The sequence below is a fragment of the Falco rusticolus genome, chromosome 5 (genome assembly GCF_015220075.1).
Source record: "Falco rusticolus isolate bFalRus1 chromosome 5, bFalRus1.pri, whole genome shotgun sequence".
NCBI lineage: Eukaryota > Metazoa > Chordata > Aves > Falconiformes > Falconidae > Falco > Falco rusticolus.
The window spans coordinates 81914764-81936670 of NC_051191.1; the positions used below are offsets into that span (position 1 = coordinate 81914764).

General features: G+C 41.1%; 1 protein-coding gene across 1 annotated transcript in view; it reads right to left on the reverse strand.

Annotated features, from left to right (window-relative positions):
* NTF3 (neurotrophin 3) overlaps positions 1–21695 on the reverse strand; it is a 54593-nt gene extending 32898 nt beyond the window's left edge. The window contains exon 1 of the mRNA XM_037390235.1: positions 21522–21695. Coding sequence (XP_037246132.1) covers positions 21522–21539 — 18 coding nt within the window. The 5' untranslated portion in view covers positions 21540–21695. The remainder of the gene's footprint in view (positions 1–21521) is intronic.
* Positions 21696–21907: the final 212 nt, after the last annotated feature.

Genomic DNA, 21907 nt, shown 5'->3' on the forward strand with positions numbered 1-21907 from the left:
AGGTGTTTGGCCACAGGTGTCTATTTCCATTTGACATGCCCAAAAGAATTCTGCATAGACTCCAATAAGGCGCACTGCTCTAGGAGGGCATGGGTCTTTGTAAACTTGGACAAGCTTTGCATGGATGTTTCAGCCATCTCAAGCGGCTCTTAAGACATTCAGAAAAATGAATTTGTTCCTGCCTGTCCATGCAAAGGAATCCTAGTGAGGTTGCAACGAGCAGCCTATATCTAATCTTCTTGCTTTATGGTTCGATGGCATTTGTATATGACACTGAAAAAGTATTTTACATGAGAGAACTCATAGTTCATGTTTTCTAGATCTTGCCATGTAGGTTCCCCCCACTGATGCTAAGATGAAATTGCCAGAACAGATTTTTTACCCTCTTACGTGACCGTGAAGCAAGGTCAGTACTGCTGGGCTGAAGGATCAGGCAGGCACATGATGTCCTTCTAACAGCTGTGAATGCTACAGCACAGCAGTAGATTGCTTAGAAAATATGTACAGTTTTCATCACTAAAGGCCACCAAGAACATGATAGATAAAGGTATTTATTTACAGGGAAGAGCAAGAGAATGGTGATCTCTTCATGTCCGTTTATGAACTTGTGTGATTTTCTTGACTGGATCTTTTTATTTTTAAGAACTCCACGGCTGCTGCAAGGGGAGTGTGTCTCATGTATGAGAAGGTGTTTGCAAATTTAAGGCTAATAGATGACACAACTTGCACAGTTGATATGTTATGATACGTTATTCCAAGTTAGGCATAATTGTCTATTTCTGAATTCATTGTCTTTGTAAACTCACCGTGAAGCAAAAGGTAACATACACAAAAAAAACCCAACAAAAAACAAACACCCCACCAAACCAATCCTAACAACCAAAATAACCAGATTAAGTTTGCTTGATTTCCTGAACTATAGGAAATGAAAACAGCATCTTGGGCTGCATTAGGCTACAAGGCATGCACTTATCTGCCATGTTAATGATATAACACCTGCCTGTGTCCATCTGTTTATTGAGATGAGGCTACTGAGACTGTAAAGGAATGACCCTCTGTTGCCATTGCAGGTCTCAGCCTTAGGGTAAAGGTAAGTAGGAGGCAGGGAAGGATATGTCCGTGGTGTATAGCACTAAGGGGACACTGTACTTCTGTGTGCTCTGGCAAGGATGGGGGAAAATTGTTCAGCATTTACATATTTATGCATCATTGTGTAAGAAAAACCCAAGATATCATACTGATTCTGTACCCATGCTGTGTATGGGCAGAAATCCAGGTTTGCCAGCCTGACAGATAATAGATTTAGCCCTGGATCTGCCCGTCTTACTAAAACTAAAAAGGTTATTGAGACCTGGTAAACAAAATATATAGCAACGGTTTCAGATTCCATGAAGAATTGTGTACAACCCTGTATAAGACAATTATCAAAAATGTCATCTGTTTACACAACACTTTAGCAGATCTGCCAAATTCTCTGCAGCCTCTATACATACAGTGCCATGAAATGCAAATGCTTGCATCTTGCTAAGCAGCCCCTAACAAACACACTGTGAAAGACTGGGTGTGGAGGGAGATATCAGCCAAAAAATCATAGCCTGGGTTTATAAGGAAGAACGTAGAATCTTTTATGTCTGCATGAGATATGGTTACGTGGTTACACTGTAAGAACAGCAAAAGTCAAGTAAGAATACCATACAGATTTCAAAATTAATAGCTAGCAGGCTGAAGTAATCTTGCAAGAAAGGGTAAAACTGACATGAGCATTTACCACTTTTTAACAATAGTCATGTGTAACAATACTAACTGTAAGCATCCCATCCTTGCAGAAAACTAGCTAGACCTCTCATATAAGTCTAGCGCATAGCAGGTGTTGAAAATGGAAATGCAATTTCCCAGCTAGGCAGACATCCAATATTTATGAGCCAAGTCTGTGGAAATAACAAACTGCCGATAGGGACAGAATAATTTAGTGGAAAATGGAGTAAGTTTTCCACTTCAAGAAAAGCTGTCATTTACCTTGTGTCTGATCATACTCCTGCCAGCATCTGCAGGTATTGTCTGATGCTGAAGCAATCATTCAAGATACCAACACAAAGATATGAGGATCCTCACAACTAGAGTTGATCACAGCTACTTAGTTATGTGAAAGTGATGCCTGGATGAGAAAAAAACTCCCCACAGATACCTGAGAGGAAGAAGAGCCTACTGACTTACAGCAGCACCTCTAATACTTCCTAGGCAGCGTTCTGGATCTGGATTAAATGTAGTCTAGTGTTGAATTTATATTGTGGTTTGACAATGTCACAATTTTGTCAGATATGCTTTGAAATTTTTACCATGTTGGGTGGAAATCTTTCATGAGCAACAGATGCTGCTTTGAGACTTCTGGAGCATGGAAATGTGACCCTTGCACCTTTGGACCAAAGTCAGAACCAGAACTGCAGGACTACAACAGCTCTGGACAACCAAGACTTGAACACACCTCCTGCCCAGCCAAAATCTGAAGACACTTGGATTTGCTCTGCAGCTATAAGCAGAAGAATTGATAATTGCCAGACAGAGAGATCTGTGCCTGTCAACACTCCTAACTCAAAAGTCAACTCCCAAATTTATTTGAGAATTTCCTGTCTCCTTGATAAGGCTCCTGTCTCCTTTTGGCAGACTACCTACATTGAACTGCCAAACTATGCATAACAAGCCATGTTTCATGGTTATTTGCACAAATTTGGATACTCGTGGCACCACCACACATGGCCCAGATATCACTGGGATTGCGGAACGTTAAGGTGTAGACAATGGAATTAATAATTCCAAAAAAAGGAATATATTCCATGAGTTTCCCTTCTTCCTTCTGACTGAAACTGACTTTTAGAGGACTAGTAAGGAGGCTGGGCTCAGGCTTGGCTCTTGGAACAGACCATAAATGTGATCAATATGGTGGAAATGCCCATTGCTGGCTCTCTGTAAGAGGTGAGCTTCAGCTTTTAAGAATCAGTTTTAAGTGGATGATGAGACCCCTGCCCCCACCCCAGTGTATTTGTTATTCAGGCAGGCACGCCAAATAACCTCCACTAAATGACTGCTTTTTTTGAGCTGGAACTCACTCCTGGACAGTTTGTTGTAAGCATGTGGTCAGAGTCTCAGCAAGATACCTCAGAGCCTGTTTTGACAACACTTCACCCTCCCTGCCCTCTTCTTTGGGCTCCTTCCAGCTGCTGCCAGCAAAGACTCCTGCATCCCCAGAGATCTGCAGGCCCTTCTTTTGGAGAAGGACAACAGCTCTAGCATGTCCCTTCTGGTCCTCTCTGAAGTGATGCCCCTGCTGACCATATCCCTTGATTTGGCTGTATATATACAGCTTAAATGTCAAACTGTGCTGCTAGATGCATCACTCACATATGGAATGGGTTTGTCCCAACAGACACGCCACTTTCAAGAAGTCCCCATGCAGATTTTCACAAATTTGCAATAACTATTCTGGGTTCAAAGTCCAAAATTCCTTTAGAAGTGATGATTATGTAGGAATGATTATGGAAGGCACAAGAAAAAGGGGTACTGAACACTGGCAAAATTATTTTGATACACTTTTTTTTTCTTCTGTAAAGAAGAAAAATATTTCCATTCCCTCAGACTGTACTTGTTAGCTTATCTATTTATTTATTTAAATATTTATTTAGTAGGTGCATCACCTATAACCTGAAACTACACAGGTCAATGTAAATGACATTTTTATATCTAAAAAGCAAAAAGAGTCATATCAGTAAGTCCACAAAAATTATATTCATGGCACTTTGTGGATGGAGGCCAAAGAGCATATTGTGACTGATATATGAAAGATGAAGTCTGTTCCAATTGAAATCTCTCAAATTTTTTTGTTCAGCTGAGTGAATCAGCTTATACCCCAGAGACTGAGTATATAATAAAATAATGGAAAAGTATATTAAAAAAAAAAAAGAGAGATCAACCTGACCCAAAGAAAAAAGAATGACTGACTGATGGAAGTCTGTGCTAGGTTTTACTAATGTGTTACTAGTAAAAGCCAATGGAAGAGCACTAAAACATGCAGTACCTATGCTCTAGCAACATATTACTAATCACAGCTCATGAAATCTTCCTTAAAGCATTAATTCAAATTGGGCTGGATGTGAATGCATATGTATGGATAGGACATTGGCAGACCACTGCCTGACAAATTCCCACCCCAAAATATTTGTAATGCAAGAGTTCAACATGAAAGTACATATCCCAGTGAACTGATACAAGTAGAACTTAGGGAGTTAAAAACACATGAAAAAAAACCTGGTGTCTTCAGCCCATGACCTGAAGCCTCTCACCCAGTTGTAAGGGATTCTTGGCTGGCACTTGTTTGACTGATAAAGTCCTATGACAAGTTCTCACACTATAATATACACTGTGCTGCCTCTCAGATAGCACATTTTTCTTTGGGATGCACAAATTTGGGAAAAAATGCATACCCATCCCTGTGAGATGTTTGTCAGGTGCATGCCCCTCTACAGTCACATGATACAAGGAATTTACCAACTTCTAGCTGAGTGCTAGTGCAGATTCCTACCTATTGTGAGTGAAAAAGCCTGAAAGCTTTGGCCCTAGTTTTCTCCAGTAGCATGATTATGATCTCCTGGGGACTGCTGATCCCTCTGAAAGGGCTGTACTGATCAGGAAGCCAGACAACTACATTTCTTTTCCAGTACCAGGACCCAGAGCAACACCCAGCACCAGTATAAACACTTGAATTCACTATGTTTACAGGGACACTAAATAAGACAACTGTACAAACTGGGCTGTCAGTACCCAGCATCAGGAAGCCATTTTTTGATTATTTTGGGGTCAGTAACCATCAGAAAACACAAAAAAATATTGAAGTGACTGCTTTTCAGAATTTCCCAACACAGAGACAGTCTGGACTGACCCTGAGTTGCTCCTAAATAATTGTTAAAAATTATGTTGGATCACAAAATAAACATAAAAATATTTAGTGGAACAGAAATATTCGTTAGCAATATAGGTATTGTTTTGCACTGCAGCTTTCCCTATGCACTCCTACTGTGGTTTTTTAGCCTGTTTTATTTAGGAAAAAAATTTGCATGATCACATGACCTGCTAATCCTTTCAAGTAATTTCTAAATTTGCAAGTTTATATTAACCAAATATACTAGAGGTGCAAAATCCTCAAAAGCACTAAGTTCCTACAATTTTTGTGATAACTGGTGGAACAGGACACTTAGGTTACTGACTGTCTCATTCAAAGAGCAAAGTGTTGCAAGTTCAGTAGCTTTTAGGCTGTGCATGAGCACAGGCTGTGCTCTCAAATTGCTAAAGCACACACTGACTCCTGCCAAGCTAGTAGTCACAGAACATGGAAAAGAGATAAAAAACTGTGTAGGTGCTTACAGGATAGGGAGGTGAGAGCAGGAGTAGGAGGAAGCTGAGGTATTGCAGACTGCAAAGGAGTGAAGCTCAGGGAAGGAGTATAGGCACAGGACACAAGTGCGTAAAAAAACAGGTTTCATTCACGTAACTGCCAACAAACAACTTGTTTTGGTTTAGTCATTATTACTTGGAAAATAAGTTATGTTAAATTCAAAACCAGACACTGTTATACCAGACTCAGATTATGCACATATAGATATGCTGGTAAATTCGTAACTTGCTTTAAATTCACACTTCAGGCTTTACAATAAAGATTGCTTCTCTCTCTCTCTTTTTTTTTTTTTTTTTTTTTTTTTTTTTTTTTTTTTTTTGTAAACAAGAACTTTGACCCTATGGGAAAAGGTATTGCCAAGAACAAGTTTGAAGAAAAGCTGGCAAAATTTTGATTGTGGATAATTGTTCTAATTCTATAGTGAAGACATAACTATTACACTAAATTTGCATAGCAATAACATCTAGGAGGGAACACAGCAAGTGTCAGAGTTACTAAAAGCCTTTCAGGAAATGGGGTGGCAAGTAAACAAAACACTTAAGTCATCATCAGATGAAATTGGTGGACATGTAGTCCAGAAGCCTGATACAGCCTTTTTCTTTTTCTCATTTTCTTTTTCTTTTTTCTTTTTTTCTTTTTCTGTGTCTCTAAACAGTTTTTTAAAAAACTCATTTTAACCATTAAAAGATATTTTTAGTTTCTATCTTTCTGAGAGAGGGATGCAAAGATAGCTTTTCCCTTAATTCCTTTTTCTGCTCAAGTTCTGTCTAACCATGATCAAGGCACAGTGCATTGTAGCAGGAGAAAAATGAGGAAAAGAAGAGTATGTGCAGAATATCAAGAGCAGAAAGAAGATGATGAAAAACTAGAGATGCCAAAGGTCCTCAAAGAGCCTAACCTTTCCTGAAGTCAAGCAGAAGAGATTCAAACAAGAATTTTTCTTTTTACAAAGATAAGGAAAGCTATTGAAAAAGAACATGAGCAACAATAATTATGTCTTGGGGGCTTGGTCAGAGGTCCTAGATTTGCTTCATACCATGGCATTCGGAAGAAGGAGGCAGTCACCCGACTGTGACAAATTTTGAAAGGTATCAGCATCATATAAAGAAAGAAAAAATGGGGATAAAACCTTTTTACAAAACATATTTTAATTTTTTTCAATCAAGTAAGTAATTTCAGGGGGGCTTGTGGACCCTATCTGCCTAGATGGTGATGGGGAACAACTGTGTCAAACTGAGAAAACAAAGTATTACCAGCTCCTGATATAGGTTTAGGGGAGAAAAAGAAAAAAATCTATGAAAAAGTACCAGGTTTCACAGCAGAAACAAAACAAATTGCATGTTTTGGAGGGAAAGCAAGAGAAGGCCACATCTGAGTTACCAAACCACGAACCCATAGGAACATGCAAACACAGGAGAAAATTAAGGACTACAAGCACAAATTTACAAAAGACAATCAGAGCCAACTTGTGAAGGAAGCATAAAGGATTGCATTATGCATGGAAAAAAGCACCAGCTTATGCAGCTCCAGCTTTTGTAAAGAATTGTTTTGCAACGAAGAAGCAAGACTGTTCTGCAAATTATGCCACAACAGAGCTGAGGGTATTTACCAAGAAACTCAGTGTGTATGCATTTTGCATGGTTGAAGAAAATAAGTATTGGTTGGAACTATTGAGTAGCTTTCTACATCTATTAAATGGAACATTACCTTCAAACCAAATTAAAACTTTCTGACTTAGAGATTTTCCTGTTGTACCCAAGTTAAAGAGAAACTTGGAATAGTGGGAAATCATCAAGAATGTTATGGTGTTATGTGACAATGTTTTATTCCAAGGTTGTCCTTAAATTTAAGTTAAGAGATACTGTATGTATTTTTTTAAAGATAATTAGGTATACACAAGTGGAAAACATTGAGATAGAAATGCAATATGTTTACCTCAAAAAGAGTGTAGGGAGACCGAAACACAATCAAAAAAAAGCTTTAAAAAATCGAATTCACATCTCAAATGATGGTGGTTTCCCAGAGCTTAGATCTGGACCTAGGCTGACATAGGTAGTTTCTTTGTATTTTTTGGGGTCTCTATTACCCATTTCATTAGTATGCAGAAGTTATATTATTTGCTCAAATGTCCAGTAGATAGTTTAAAGCAAGAATACCTGCTTATGTAATCAAAAGACTAAAATCAAAGTATCTGTGAATTCTCATAATTGAAATGTAAAAAAACACAAATAGAAAATCTATATAAATAAGGAACAGGTCATCTTCCAACTTGTTTTATGTACAGCCAGTGCACACACACACACACATATATATATACACATGTCGACGTGTATATGTATAACACACACACAAATATATATATATATTACATGTACAGATGTAAATACCAATATCTAAAGCGGAAAAGTCAGTAGATCAGATGCTATCTAGAGACTCATAATAGATTTTAGGCTTCTGATTTCCCACTCAGAGAAGATTTACAGGTGCTACATTTCTATTTCAAATTATAAGAGCAAGGTTGAAATTACCCATAAATAAATTTTAATTATCATAATACTGAAAGATTATGACACAGCTAATGGTCTTTAACTGGAATCCAGGCTGCAGTGTGAAAGGTAGAGTAGGAAAGACCAAGGCAGAGAATTTCCTGTGATATGAGAGGCAAAACTTCAGATGAATTTCTTTTTTGTTTCTGTGCATGACTGTGTAGTATTCGAGATAGCTGCACAAACTGATAACAAAAAGATACTTTTAAAAATGGCCTTCAAAAATCATTTATCTTTAGCATAATTTAGCCCTTTTTAAGACTAGGTTTTGTTGTTGATAACTGGCAAAGATGGGCTTGTGCTGAACAAACTTGACACCTGGCCCTTTTCATACTAATCTTTCCGTCTTTCCAGATGGCAAAGTTTACTTCTGTTCCCATCTGTTCCTTTTCAGTCAGAAAAAGGAAGGAAAAAAATGAAATTGCTAAAACATTTCATGGCTTTTAGAAAGGATCTTTGAGATTCTTTTCAAGTCCTTTATTCTGGACCACATTCCTGTGGAAGGCTCGTGATGGCACCTACAATTATTTGCCTCAGTTCAAAGGTATAAAGCCAGGTTTCATTTTTCAGGTCTGCCTGAGACAATTCATCTGGATGGAATTCACAGATGGAAAAACTGCAAGTGCTGGAGTCATCACATCAGCACATACTTGCAAAAAAGAGTAAACAAAACAAGCAAGCAAGCCAGCAAACAAACCAAAGTGGTATCAGACTTGTGATCAGATAACATTTGATGCCATCTAGCAGCAGACAGGCCAGAGCAGAATTTCAGATGAAATTATGGTAGTTCAGATTCGGGAAACTGTTTCTACATTAAGAAAAGGTTTTGTGCAGAAACAGTCACTCCCATTTCCCTGGTTATTTGCAACCGTTTCTCTGTTGAGTTCTCAGGTCTAAATTTTCACTGCCTCAAGATGAACTTATTCCCTGGGGTTCCATTGGGCTTCTTCCATGTAAGAGGGGTCACAATTAAGCCTCTGTTAAGCTAGTTATCTGCAAAGCTAGCAACTGACTATTCAAGAATATTCAGCAGGAGGATGATAGAAGCTGATGGATGGGAATAGACAGAAAAAAAACCAAAGTGAAATCCATCAATGGAAATCTGCCAGCTAACCAGGAAATCATTTTGGATGCTACTTGTTAGTCTATAAGTTTCCATGTGTTACTAAAAAATACCAGTTAATCTGAGGAAAATTCAGAAAGCAATAGGAATAAACAAGTTTCTAGGGATATTTATGGATAAAAATTAAAATAATCGAATTTATGGACCTGGATGAAGGAAGGCTGTAGTACCCATGCGTGCACACATTTGAATATCTTTAATAGCAAGAAGCTGTCCATACCTTTCTCTTGCCACTGATTTGGCACAGTTCCCTTAGAAGACCAAGAAGATTCCTGACTCCAGTCATCCTAAAAGAGGATGTTGTCCTGAGGGAACTGGAAAAAGGCTATAGCTTAGTTCATGTGCCCCATCAAACAGTCTGAATGCCTGAAAGGAGCCTCAGCATCTTTGCAGGGACATGGTAGAGCAATCTCCTGCATGGCACAGCCTGTGCTGATGCTGCAGGCACTGTAGGGTGCTGGCTCATAAAGTACTGTCTCTTCCACTCCAGGTGAGTCTTTTTACACATCGGGATGTCTTAACACCGATATACAGAGTGTGTTTGGGCAATTTGTTTCTGGAGAGCTTTGCAATGCTATCCAGGCAGAAATAAGGCTAGTTATCCTGGTGCAGTTTTGTTCATTGATTGGAGGATCAGGAGACTCTCCTTAACCAAGATGCTGTATTAGGTAGGCATGCCAATTTGTATAAAGTTTATTTCTGGACCTCTGTCCAGCTTGCTGCCAAGCTGTATACATACCTCAATTATCTTTGGGAGATGCTGCTAAGTTGCTCTCCAAGGACAGATTATTTATCAAATTATTTCTGTTATTTTCAGCAATGATACCTTTTACTTCTTCCTCAAAGAATAACATCATAAAAAATGACCACTAGAAGTTAACTAATGAAAAAGAAAAATTTAAACCAACCTCTAGTTTAAATTTGCCAGCTGTCCTGCTGCCACCCAGAACTGTGTTGTTGTGAACAACTTTTACATGGAAAAAGCACTCACTACTGCAGTAATGAGTGGCACTCGAGTGGTATGGGGGAGGAAGACTTGAACTGGAGTGATGGAAGCCCAATCACATCATGAATTTAAAATTAGACATGACAGAGCTTTGAAGAATATGCTATCTGGCTGGCTAGAATCTTAGGACCACAAACCATATTAGGAGATATTAGACTTCAATGGGAGATGGATTTTGTTGGTTTTATTTCTTCATTTCTGAGGAATTCCACTTGACCTCCCAAGCTCAGCAGCTTTCAGAGTCCTCTGTGAGGGGACAGTATCATGCCCTGTCAACAGGCTTCACTGGCTTTCTCCTTGTAGCTGCAAGTCCAAGTTCCCTGCTCTGTGGATGGCTGGTGTCTCTGGCAGTGAACAGATGGGTCAGCAAGGAGACAGGGTTTTGTGCAAGGGGGAAACCTGCCAGGTTTTTAAACAGCTTTGATGTCCAGTGAAATTTACTTGAGATTTAGTAGAACAAACGGGAATGGTTTGTTTCTGAGGAACTGGCAAATTCTATCAAAGAAATGGATGTGCTATATTTTTTTTCCAAACAAGTATACCAGTTATCTAGTATAGGCATATTCTCTTTCTCTCTCAGACTTCTCTGATTCAACATACTAAAATGTTTTGGATGTGCATCCATGTTTTTTAAAAAAAAAAAAACAAACACCAAGACACAAATTTAAGGTCTGGTTACAGTCACACTAATTTTAGCAGGATCTCCTGGGTGAAACTGAGGTCAAAATTTGGCCTGCAATCAGGTAGATTTCCACGTTTGCTCAACTGGGGACTCCTGCTTCTGTGTAAATCAGAAATAAATGCATTGAATTCAGTGGAGGTGCTTGTATCAAACCTGTCGTCAGAGGCTGAGTCAGTAAAGGCATGATGTGAACCAAAGAACCAGAGAAACATTATGGTAAACAAACTCACCAAAGAGCAACTAAGCCACTCAGGTTTGTTAAAGGTAGTTCAGAGGATAGTGAACACTGAAAAGTCACCAGCTTTTATTTCAGAGGAATGAGGTAATGAGAACAAGCTATGAGAAAAAAAGTAAAATTAACAGGAAGATTTCCTAGTAAGGACAGAAAAAATGAGAGAAATCAAAGTATTTCACTGGCCTTTAGAAACATATTTCCCCAAAATGCTAACTCTTCCAAGGGAGACCACTCCCTATCCTAACAGATGTGAAAAGCAGCTTTAGCTTCCCAGGGTAAGATTTAACTCCATGAATCTTTTGTTAGTTTTTGGTTTGGTTTGTTAAAAAAAAAAACAAAACCAAAAACAACCAAACAAAAAATCAACAAAAAACCAACAAACCCAAAACGGCAAACCAGAAACAGAAACTAATTTTGTAGTAGTGTTTAAATTGTTTTGCTTTTTTTTCAGAGCCTGTAATTATTACTCTTTCACCATAAAAGCTAGACATTGTTCTTGAGTGTTTCAAACCTGTAAAGGCAGTTTGCATACAGAAAATTCAGCCCCTCAGCAGAAAAATAGTCTCTGTACAGATGGCTTCATGACTAGTTTTGGTATTACTAAATTGATAGAACATTTTTTCCAATTACATATAGAGCCCATCCAGGAAGAAAAGCATATTAAGGCAATACCTCCTAAAGGTGTTCCAATGTGGTGAGCGGTTTGTTTGCCATCCCTCTTAGAGTTTTACTCCATAAAATTGTCTGTTGCAAATCACGCCCACTAACAGAAGCAGCCAGACTACACCAGCCACTCTACACCACCAGCAGACAGTCTCTCAGGTGGCACCTGTACTAACAAACAAAGCAGGGCCAGGATACGGTGTCCAACACTGGCGTGCAAAGCCCATGTCGCGTAGGCTGCTTCATGTGCAGTTGCCACACAGAGGGATCTGTTTGGCAGATATGGTACTCGCCACACACACCTGAGCAGAAACTGTGACTCTTCTTTAACACACAGACTCGTAAAGTATAAGTATTCATAATCTTGTTTACAAGACTGAGAATATTTAAGTGTTCTAGTTTGTAGGACTTTCAGACCCTCATAATATTGGATTAATTGTGCTTCTATTACTATCGGTGCTAAAACTCCTATTCACTTGTGAAAAGAAGTGTCAACTCTGTTCTTGAAAATCCTGCTTTCTGAGCCTTAGGGCCAGCTAGTTTAAAAATGCAATTGCCATCATTGAGACTAATGTCAAGGAGTTTTTAACTACAGCTGCTTTCAACTTCATATACATCTGAAGAAGCTGCTAGGTAGACCCCTGTGCACAGGAGATATTTAAATAACATGCATTGCTCATCAGATGAAAATCTATTTTCCTTTTTTTTTAAAAAAAAAAAGTTTATTTTGTCTAAAGTAGAGGGATCTCATTTCTTCCAGCTGTTTTCCCTGTGTTACAAAAGATGTTGGTGCTAAAAAGAGAATTGAGAGTAGAGGGTGAGCGGGTGGTGTCCACGGGGGTCAGGAAGGACGAGGTGGGAGCACCCTGAGGGTGCCCAGCCCATGAACAGATACTGCTTGTGTGAGTGGCAGTGCTGGGGAGGAGAAGGAGTTACTCAGCACGCCGATGTGATGACAAGAGGCCTGACTCCCTGACAGGAAAGCGAGCACAAGTTTGTAGAGAAATTCCAAGAGGGACAATGACTTGGTCAATGCAACAAAGAGCGATTATATGGCAGTATTACATGGCCTGGAGGGAGGGCAAGGACAGTGCTAGGAAGGCCAGAAGGAGGAGGACAAAGAAATAGGATGCAGTGTTCTGGCAGTGCGGTCACACATTGACCTTTCCTCTTCCATTGGCACAAAAGCATGCACGCACCATCCCCACACATATGTACATTCAGCTTATATGTGTCTCCCATCTCCTCTGCAAAATACCCCTGGCCTGAAAACTGGATGCAGTCCATAAAACACGATACTGGTAAATGATGACTGTCGAGGCTGGGGTAGTGTTTGGTGACCTAACACTGTTTTCAGTTGTGTCATTGAGCAGTCTGAAAGCATAAGGGGTAAAGCTGCGGAAAGATAGAACAGGAGAGAAGGAATGGACAGAAACTAGATAGAAAGGATAGAAATGACAAAAAAAAAAAAAAAAAAAAAAAAAAGGTTATATAGAAGGACAGAAAGGGGTTGGGAAAATGGGCAGAGGGGGAAAGCCTAAGGTAATAGGTCTAAGGAACATCAATTCAAAGCACCTATATTAAACGCCAGGGAGGAAGTTGGAAAGGCATAATACTGCAAATGAGCTAGCCACAATTTAAACAATAAAATAATGCTGGATTTATTACGTAGAAGTTCTTTCATAGTGGAATAGAGAAAGAGAAGAAAAAACCAGAGAGTGTAGAAAGTCAGTATAATTACAGAAGGCAGACAGAGATGAAAGAGGTCTCCTGTTTTAGGAGTATCACCTTTATTTGTGGATGTTCTGGTGCCACAAAGATGTAGATGAAACTGAGGGAAGTTACAAAACTGAAAAAATCATAATTAAAAAAGTGGGGAAAAAAAGCTTAAAGAAAAAAAGAATCTTATACACTCTGTAAAACAAAGAATGGGTTTAAGCGACAACAGCTCATGTCAAGTATTGGAAGAGTATATTTAGAAACAGTAACAAGGAAGGAAAATTGCTCAAGATGTTGGGGGATCTAAGTGGAAGAACATGCAAATATCAATAAAGAGCTAAAAAAACCCCCAAAACCCCCAAAACCAACCATATCCTTTCAGGAAGATTTTTCAGAAGATTTTTAAGGAGATGTCTGCATCATCTGTTTGGAAAGCTGGTCATGTAAAAGAAGACCATGCAAATTGTGTGAGAAATGAGTGGAGGAAATAGCTGTGTACTTATCTCAGGTGCTGAAAACAAGATCCTGCATAAATCGTTTCAAACTTTTGAATATACAAATCCAGCAAAGGCCCCAGCACATGACCATGGTTTTGTTACCTAATCCAGAGGAGAGTAAAGTTTCTTTTTTTCTAAGATGGTGTCACTGGACATTTATTTTTGCTGCTACCTTGCAGTTTGTTTTTATGCATACCGCTTGTGTGCTAGAAGTGGGTAGAAAAGCATGCGGAATTGTAAAGAGAGGACACACAGAGTCATGTTTCCACATTCTTCAAAACCATTTCTTAAGTATTTCTACTGTAGCCCTTGCATGTAAAGAACAATTTTTTTACTCAGCTGACTGTACATTATCTATTATATTCCCCTAAGGCATTTGTTTTATCATTATCATTTAGTATTTTTGAAACCAAGCTCATAACGGATCATAGCATCTAGATACTTGAAGGTTAACTCAAATACAGCGTACTGGGCAAACTGGTCAAATATCTCCATCAGATTTATGAGGTCTGTATTTGATAGCTAAAAGCCATAACATCTCATCTTGGTTTGAGCAGAAACCAAATACTATCCAAATCCCATCTCTCAAGGGGACAAAGGCTGCTTTCGTCTTGTGAGTGTGCTTGTCCACCTCCTGGCTGAAGCAGAAGCCACAGGAGAGGATGCTATCTTAGAACTTGTCTAAGCACAGAGCTATTCAGAAGCAGCTGTTGGATTTCAATTTCACACTCACAACCTGAATTCACTTCTACGTGTAGATGAGCCTTTAAATATTCATGTAGAGAGCAATGTACTTCTTTCTGTAATTCTCCAATTAACTGACAGTTACCTCTGACGATATCAATTTAGACTTCTGGCAAATGTGGGTAAATTTTTGTAGGGCATAGCCCAGAAATATATATTTCTGAGTTAACTAGATTAACACTTTCTCACATGCTAACTCAGCTAATATAGGACAAAACAAGTAAAATCTATAGCAGGGACAAATCTAAAATAAAGGAATTTATTGCTGGAGGGTGTGAAAGAGCAACTGAGAAGCAGCACATTTATTGCTGTGGTTCCATTATGAGTAACACGCATAGCTGAAGCACAGAAAATGTTGGAGGAGTGCTGCAAATCTTACCCTGTAGGACGCAACCCTCCACAAATGTTTCCATCACCTCTGGCACAGGTTTGTAATAGATAATACAAATGGAGCTTGTTCTATGGAAGCTGGTTAGGTAGGTGATGGCTTCCTCTAAAGTGCAGGCAGAGTGGCGATGAGTTACGCAGGCTGGCTTCCTGGCACTGCCTGATGGAAATGTGGAATTACCTGCTGTCCTTTCCATGTGCATTGAAATGCAACCAACATGTTACTTCACTGAGCTCCAGCTGACTACCAACGAACTTTGTTTCAGGCCCACAACCTTCCCCGACACACCACGGTCCTCATTCACACATACATTTATCACACATATCTGCAGACACAAACTTAGAAGCCAAACTGGGAAAGACCCTTTTGTGTGCATGTGTGAAGAGGCGGAGAGCAGCGAGAGGTAGAGAAAGGTAAGAGACGGAGGAGTATATGGACTGTTCTGATCTTTCCAAATACTTGCTGCCCTGAAGGAATGGGCTACCTTGCTTAGCTTGCTCATGCAGCAAGATGCTTGTACCATGTGAAGGAGAGGAGGAGAGTCTTAACTGAGCTGGATGCTTGGATATGTAACTGAGCTGGATGCTTGGATATGTTTTTCTTTTAATTCCTCAGGAAGTATAGTCTTCCTTGAGGCTTTCTGTGGAGGAATCCTCTTCCCCTATGGACTTAAGGCTCATGATACAATCAGGAACATAGCTCTGTATATTCCCTATAGGACTCATTTTACAATCTTGCAGCTACTCCATATCCACGCTTACTGCTTCTGCCTTTGCACACACATCCCATCTGTCCACTCAGAAAGCAACTTATCCCCACCTCCCCCACCAACAGATGCATGAACAGGGATGATCGTCTCCCACACAGAAACAGCTGCCAGCCACCTCTGTCATCCCTACCCACAGGCTGTTTCTTTCCACTGTGTGCTCCTAGTCACCACGAGAAGACATACACATGGCCCTGCACAGGCAAACATCTGCAGGGACATGCAGATGTTCCAGCCTTTGCAAACACATTTCTCTGGCTGTGTCATTGCTGAAAAGGAGTCCAGGCAGGCACAAATACCCCATGTTTGATCCTCTTCCTGCAACAATCTAGGACTAATTGTACCCATCATCTCCTTTCTCTTTTTCTGGCCAGCTGACAGGTTGATGCCAACATTTGCTTTCTGTTTTTTCAGCGGCTCTGTGGGGAGGAAGGGGAGGTGTCAGAGACCAGGGCATAATCCCGGGCAGCACTGGTGGCAGTGGGCTGAGAAGGATGCTGTCTGTGGTTTCAGCCCATCTGAATCCCAGTGGCTGGGACCACTGGCTGCGGTCATGCGTCTCCCCCTCATGGACAACCGCTTCACTGTCCCCACGGCCTGCGACTTGCCATGGTGGGGAGTTCACTGCCATCAGAGGAGAAAGGGGTTTTCTGATGACTGCAAGCGGCTCCAAGCACTGTCAGGAAAAAATATCCAGCTGGGGAGCTCCAAGTGGATTCTGCAGTGGGAAACCAGTGCATCAAGTAGGACAACAGGTTCCTAACACAGCCCATGGCTGCATGAGCACTAACTGCCTATTAGCTAAGTATTTTACAGGCTACTTATCTTTTTGGCAGGAATTAATCCCTGGAGTAAACTGGAAAGGGATCCATCAACTTCCATGTGACTCATGCTACGTAAGGTCTAGGCCCAGAGGCTGCAGCCTTTGAGCCCAGCAGGTCAGTGTGATCAGACTGTCTTCTCCCAGTGCAAGCCTTGCGAGATTATTCAGTCTTCCGATCCATCAGTCTTACGGACGGAGATGAGCACTATTCTACACAGTGCAGGACAGCGCTTAAGAAGACACCGAAGCCGTAAGCAAGCCAGAAAATCTGAATTTGTTTATAGAACAGATTTGAAGAACAGATGTTGACAACATTATGATTGTTTTGAAGGGAAAGACATTCTTAGTGTTTCTCTCTCACACCCGAGATGTATCCTATGTTTTCAGCCTTTCGCCACCTGCACATTACTCCAGTACTCCTCTAAGCCATGGAGAAAGCTAGTACTTTCTTGTTTCCTTTGACTGACATCTGTACTCCCTGTGTATACTTCAACCCAATGGTTGTTCATCCAACAGCCCTGTCAACTACTTGTAGAGAAATCTCTCTGCCATATTGTGCCAGAAGTACTATGCTGAAGTTTTAAAGTATGGAAATAAGGTGCATTTCTATGCCTCCAAATAAAGACGGTCTAAGTATTTTTAATTAGACGTCCTGGGATTTTCTCAGGATTATTCAGTAGTTCTTTAGAAAAAGCCTGCAAAATCTCAAAGGGAAAGCCTGCCTGCTGTGCATGTCACGCAGAAGGCAGGCACATCTAGTGCATGTTTGGTACTATTGCTGCCCACGCAGCAAACCATTTTCTCAGTTAGTCATCTTTCCCTACCCTCCTTCTCAATGCAAACACTGCTCCTTAGCACTCACGAAACTCACCTCTGTTGTGTGTCTTACATAATTTATTTCGACACAGACCGTTGTGTCACCAGTGCAGTGGACACGTGATTCTCCAGTTGGCCTCCAATAGCCATCTTACGTATCAGCATGGTTTCCTGAGTGCCTGTTTGTAACTGCCACACGGGCATACGTCCCTTACAGCAGCAACCCAGGGCTCTTTCATACCCCTCAAGGATTTCAGCTTCTTCCTGCAGACTGGCTGGATCGTTCTTATCACACGCCTCCCTCTGTAACTCTCAGGCACGTAAGCACAACATTCACTGCACACATCTGTCTCTGTCCCACACACAAAACCAGTATCTCATATATCCATGCACCTATCATCACTGACCATATGCATTTACCTGTGCCTTCTACCTGCTCCCCCTTGTACTTCACTCCCAGCCTGCTCTCATGCTGCTCTGCAAGCATGTGCGGCCCTTTGCACACTTAGCCAGCCTTCCTTAAACTAAGAGGCAGATAACTACAGATCGCTTAAGCCGTCATAAACTTTTTCTCACTCCTCATCACTCTTGCCTCCCCCACAAGCTGTTTTCCTTCTCCCAGGCCCCACACCCAGGTCTGCAATCCTTACCTGTACTTCCCTCGTTTACTTAGAGCATGCTGTGTACACAAATCTCTCTTATCAGGCACAACTTGTCACTCCTTTCACCTGCCCTTCCACAGCCCTTACAAGCAGGCACAAACTGGCAGGTACCTTCCTTGCTTACACACCATCGTGTGTCAGCCTACGCTAAGCTTCTCACCCCTCGTAACGCGAACTGTCATTCCCATTCACTTCCACTTCATGCCCTACAGCTCCTAACTCCACTTGCCTCCCCACACACTTCACACTTTACTTTCGACCTTAGTACAGCCATGTGGCTTATACGGCTCTCCAGGTAGTTACCCTTCCCATTCCTTCTCCTCCCACCCAAAGCTTTACGTCTTTAGTCTTTTCTCCACTAGCACATTTGTTCCATTGCCTCTTGCTGCTTCACTTAGCCAGTACCTACCACAGAGATACAAGCACATTTGTTACATCTCTCTTAACAGAAAATCAATCCTTTTTTTTTTTTTATGTATGTGTTCTCCTCCTCCCACACCCCTCACATTATTCCTTACTTTCCACTATTTTCCTTGATTGCTTCCCCTTTAACATATTGCCTGTTCTTCCCCTATGTTATTGCAACTACCTAGTGAGGAGGAAACCTCTCTTTCTGCTGGCCAAGCCACTCCTGCACCTTTGCATTACATTCTCTGTTTGCCTACAAAGCAACACAAAACCAGTTTCCTCTCACCCTGTGCTCTCTTGCCCTATAGCTCCTCTAAACCATCTTTTTCCTAGGCATCTTTAGAGAAAACCTAGCTCTTAATTTCATCCTCATGCTTCCTATGTTCCTCACTTTCCCCCCATTCTCAAGCTCCTCAAGACTTGTAACATCTTTATATTCCTGTCACAGTTCACTATGCCCCCATGATTTCCACTACCTTGCATTTCCTCACAGCACCTTCACACGGCTTTTCCCCCAGTTCTGTCTCTCCCTTGAAACCAGGCAGAACACTCCAGCAAGCTTCCAACCTTCTCTGAAATTTTGCTAAGCGACTACCCCCTGACATACCTTTATGGGTCCCTATACCCTTTTCCCATCAACACACCCTATTTCCATCCAGCTCATTTTTTCCTCTGCATTCCTCTGCTTGGCATGTGTTTCCATCACCATGCAAGCCTTCCCTTTCATAACACCTTCCTTGCAAACACATCCTCATATCTATTTCTTGACAGAATCAAAGGTGTCTCCTTTAGACGCCTCCCACAAGCATCATGTAGCTGATTATTTTCCATACCTTTCTCCAAATAGACAATAGTTCACATTTTTCTTCCTCCTCCAAACATCCTTTGTGCCCTGTGCTTTCACCTTTCTCCCTCCACTCCCACTCGATACCCTGCCTCCCCCTTGCAGACCCTAACATCCTTGTATATCCCTTTCACATCCTTACCCAGCCCCCAGTCTGCACCTTTGCCGCATCCCTCTGAAGTGTTACTTCCCCTTCTGAGCTCCTAAACCTTTTTCCGCCCACAAAGATCCTCTTTTTCCAGTTGACCTGCAGCAGCTCCCCTTTTAAGCTGACCACCTTTGCATGGCTCACCTGCCCTTATTTACCCCAATACACAACACTTAATACATAGCAGTTTACTTTCACTATATAACACTTTCCCTCCGAACTCCTTATATCTGTCTTTCTATGTACCATTTAGTTTAGCTTTCTGGGGGGTGGGGGGTGGGCTGGAAATCCTAAACCTACACGTGTTACATACTTCAACATATAAGCACCCTTTTATACAAAGCATTCTGCTCTTGACTTTGCTGGTACATCCTCTTCCCTCCATATTTTGGGTCCACCACCTGCAATCTTGTCTAGTTTTCCTTCCCCCGCCATGCTCACACACAGAGCTCCTGGTACTAACACGTGTATCTAAGACCAGGACTCTTACTTGTAGCTGAATTCTCTTCCACTCTGTACTGCTTTTGTCTGCCTTGCCACAAAGTGAGTTTTTCTTTTTTCCTTTTTTTTTTTTTTATTATTAGATTTTCCTATTATTTATACATGTTTCTTGCACTCCTTCTCCACTTACAGGCTTGCACAGATCAGGTATTTCCATGCCTGAGAATGTCTTTCCTATTTGTCTGAGTATTTTCCTGAAGGCACAATGTAAAGGCAAACTTTACATACCATTTGCACTCCTCATGCAACAAATCACATGAGCCTAAGAGCAAAGAGTGCTTTCTGAAAGGTTGTAGCTCATAACAATTGACTGGACCATGTAGCACATATCTCTGTCTATTTAAAAAGGGGGGGGGGGGGGGGAGTCAACCCTCCTCACACACACAGTCATCTCTAAATAACTGGTTTTGCAATATAGGAACCAGAGAATGTGCACATAGCAGCCTTATTCAATCCAAAATATCCATCTCTCCGGATACTGCATATTTATAGTTCAAGAGATAGAACCAACACAGAGCTTTCCCGTTTATTTTAATGAAGGATTAAGAACTGATCAGAAAACTATCTAAACCATTCAAGGACTTTTTCCCCTCTTGGCTAATAGCAGTTTGGTGTCTCCATAAGGACTCGCCAGTAACTGACGCTTTAAGCTGCATTTCAGCTGTTTAGATGAGAAACAGCTTTCTATTTTGCTCTCTATACGTGCATCTGTGTTGATTAGTTGTGTGCTGCGTTCCTAGAAGGCACTTACCAAACGCTGGAAACTGCAGCGTAAGAATAGTTTTCCTGCCATCCCAGCACAGAGTGAGTGTATCTTTTTCACCTAGACACAGATGTGCAGGGAACCCTTTGATCTGCAGTTCCTCCCAGAGGATTTAGTGTTTGGGTCTAAGGAGAATGAGGATTGATTCAAAGCTCATGAATAGGGTTTCCAGTGTCTGATACATGAAAAAAAAAAAAAAAAAAAAAAAAAGAAAAAAAAAGGAAAGAAAGCTCCAGTGGAGTTAGTTACCTGAGACAGGCAAGATCTAGAAATTGGGAATTCTGACTTCGCTTGTCATGGGCTCTAACTTTCCCTGAGGGCAAGCATGCTATGTATGCTGAGGCTGGCTCTTGCAATCCACTCTCAAGATTTGCAACCCCTTTTGTTATATCTGAAGTTGCTGGTTTCGCTCTTAAAATAAAACCAAGAGTCTCTTTTACTTTTGCCTCTTAAATCAGATTCTTTTAGCACCTCATATTTCTCCTCCGCTGTTTTCTTGCCAGGGACCTGAACAACAGTGTGCAGAGCAGGAGGAGAGAGGAACCTCAGGACTAAAGCAAGCTATAGGGCAAGTGGGGGGGGGGGGGGGGAAGGAGGAGGCACAATAGGAAAGGCAACATTTGGGACAGATCTACTGCTTACAAGACACCCCCCCCCCCATTATACTTCTTTAAAGGACCCCTCTCCCCCCCCCTCCTCCCCGCCCTCTTAGGACCCTATTAGAAAACGTCAAATTTCCCTTACCGTGGTAGGAGTAACCATGGCATCCGTGTGAATGTTTCCAGAAAAGTCGACATGAAGAGAAAGGTGGATGTAAATATGTTCATTCAAAGTCCCAAAGTTGGTCTGCTTGGGTTGTGCAGAGTTGCTCTATGGGAGAGGAGCCTTAAACTCTGAGTCCCGTGAACATAATCTGCTCGATTATAACAAACCAGCTCAGCCAGATGGCTCTGTGCTCTGCACATTAACCCCTTTATTGCCATGCTCTGCTTTCCCTACCTACCATTTATAATAACCTTGCCTCGTTGGGGAATTTCAGAGAACAAGGCATTTTTTTGAAAACGACAAAACTGTCATAAAGGTCATTTTCCCCCCGTGTGCTCTAAAAAAAACCATCACGTGCCTATTTT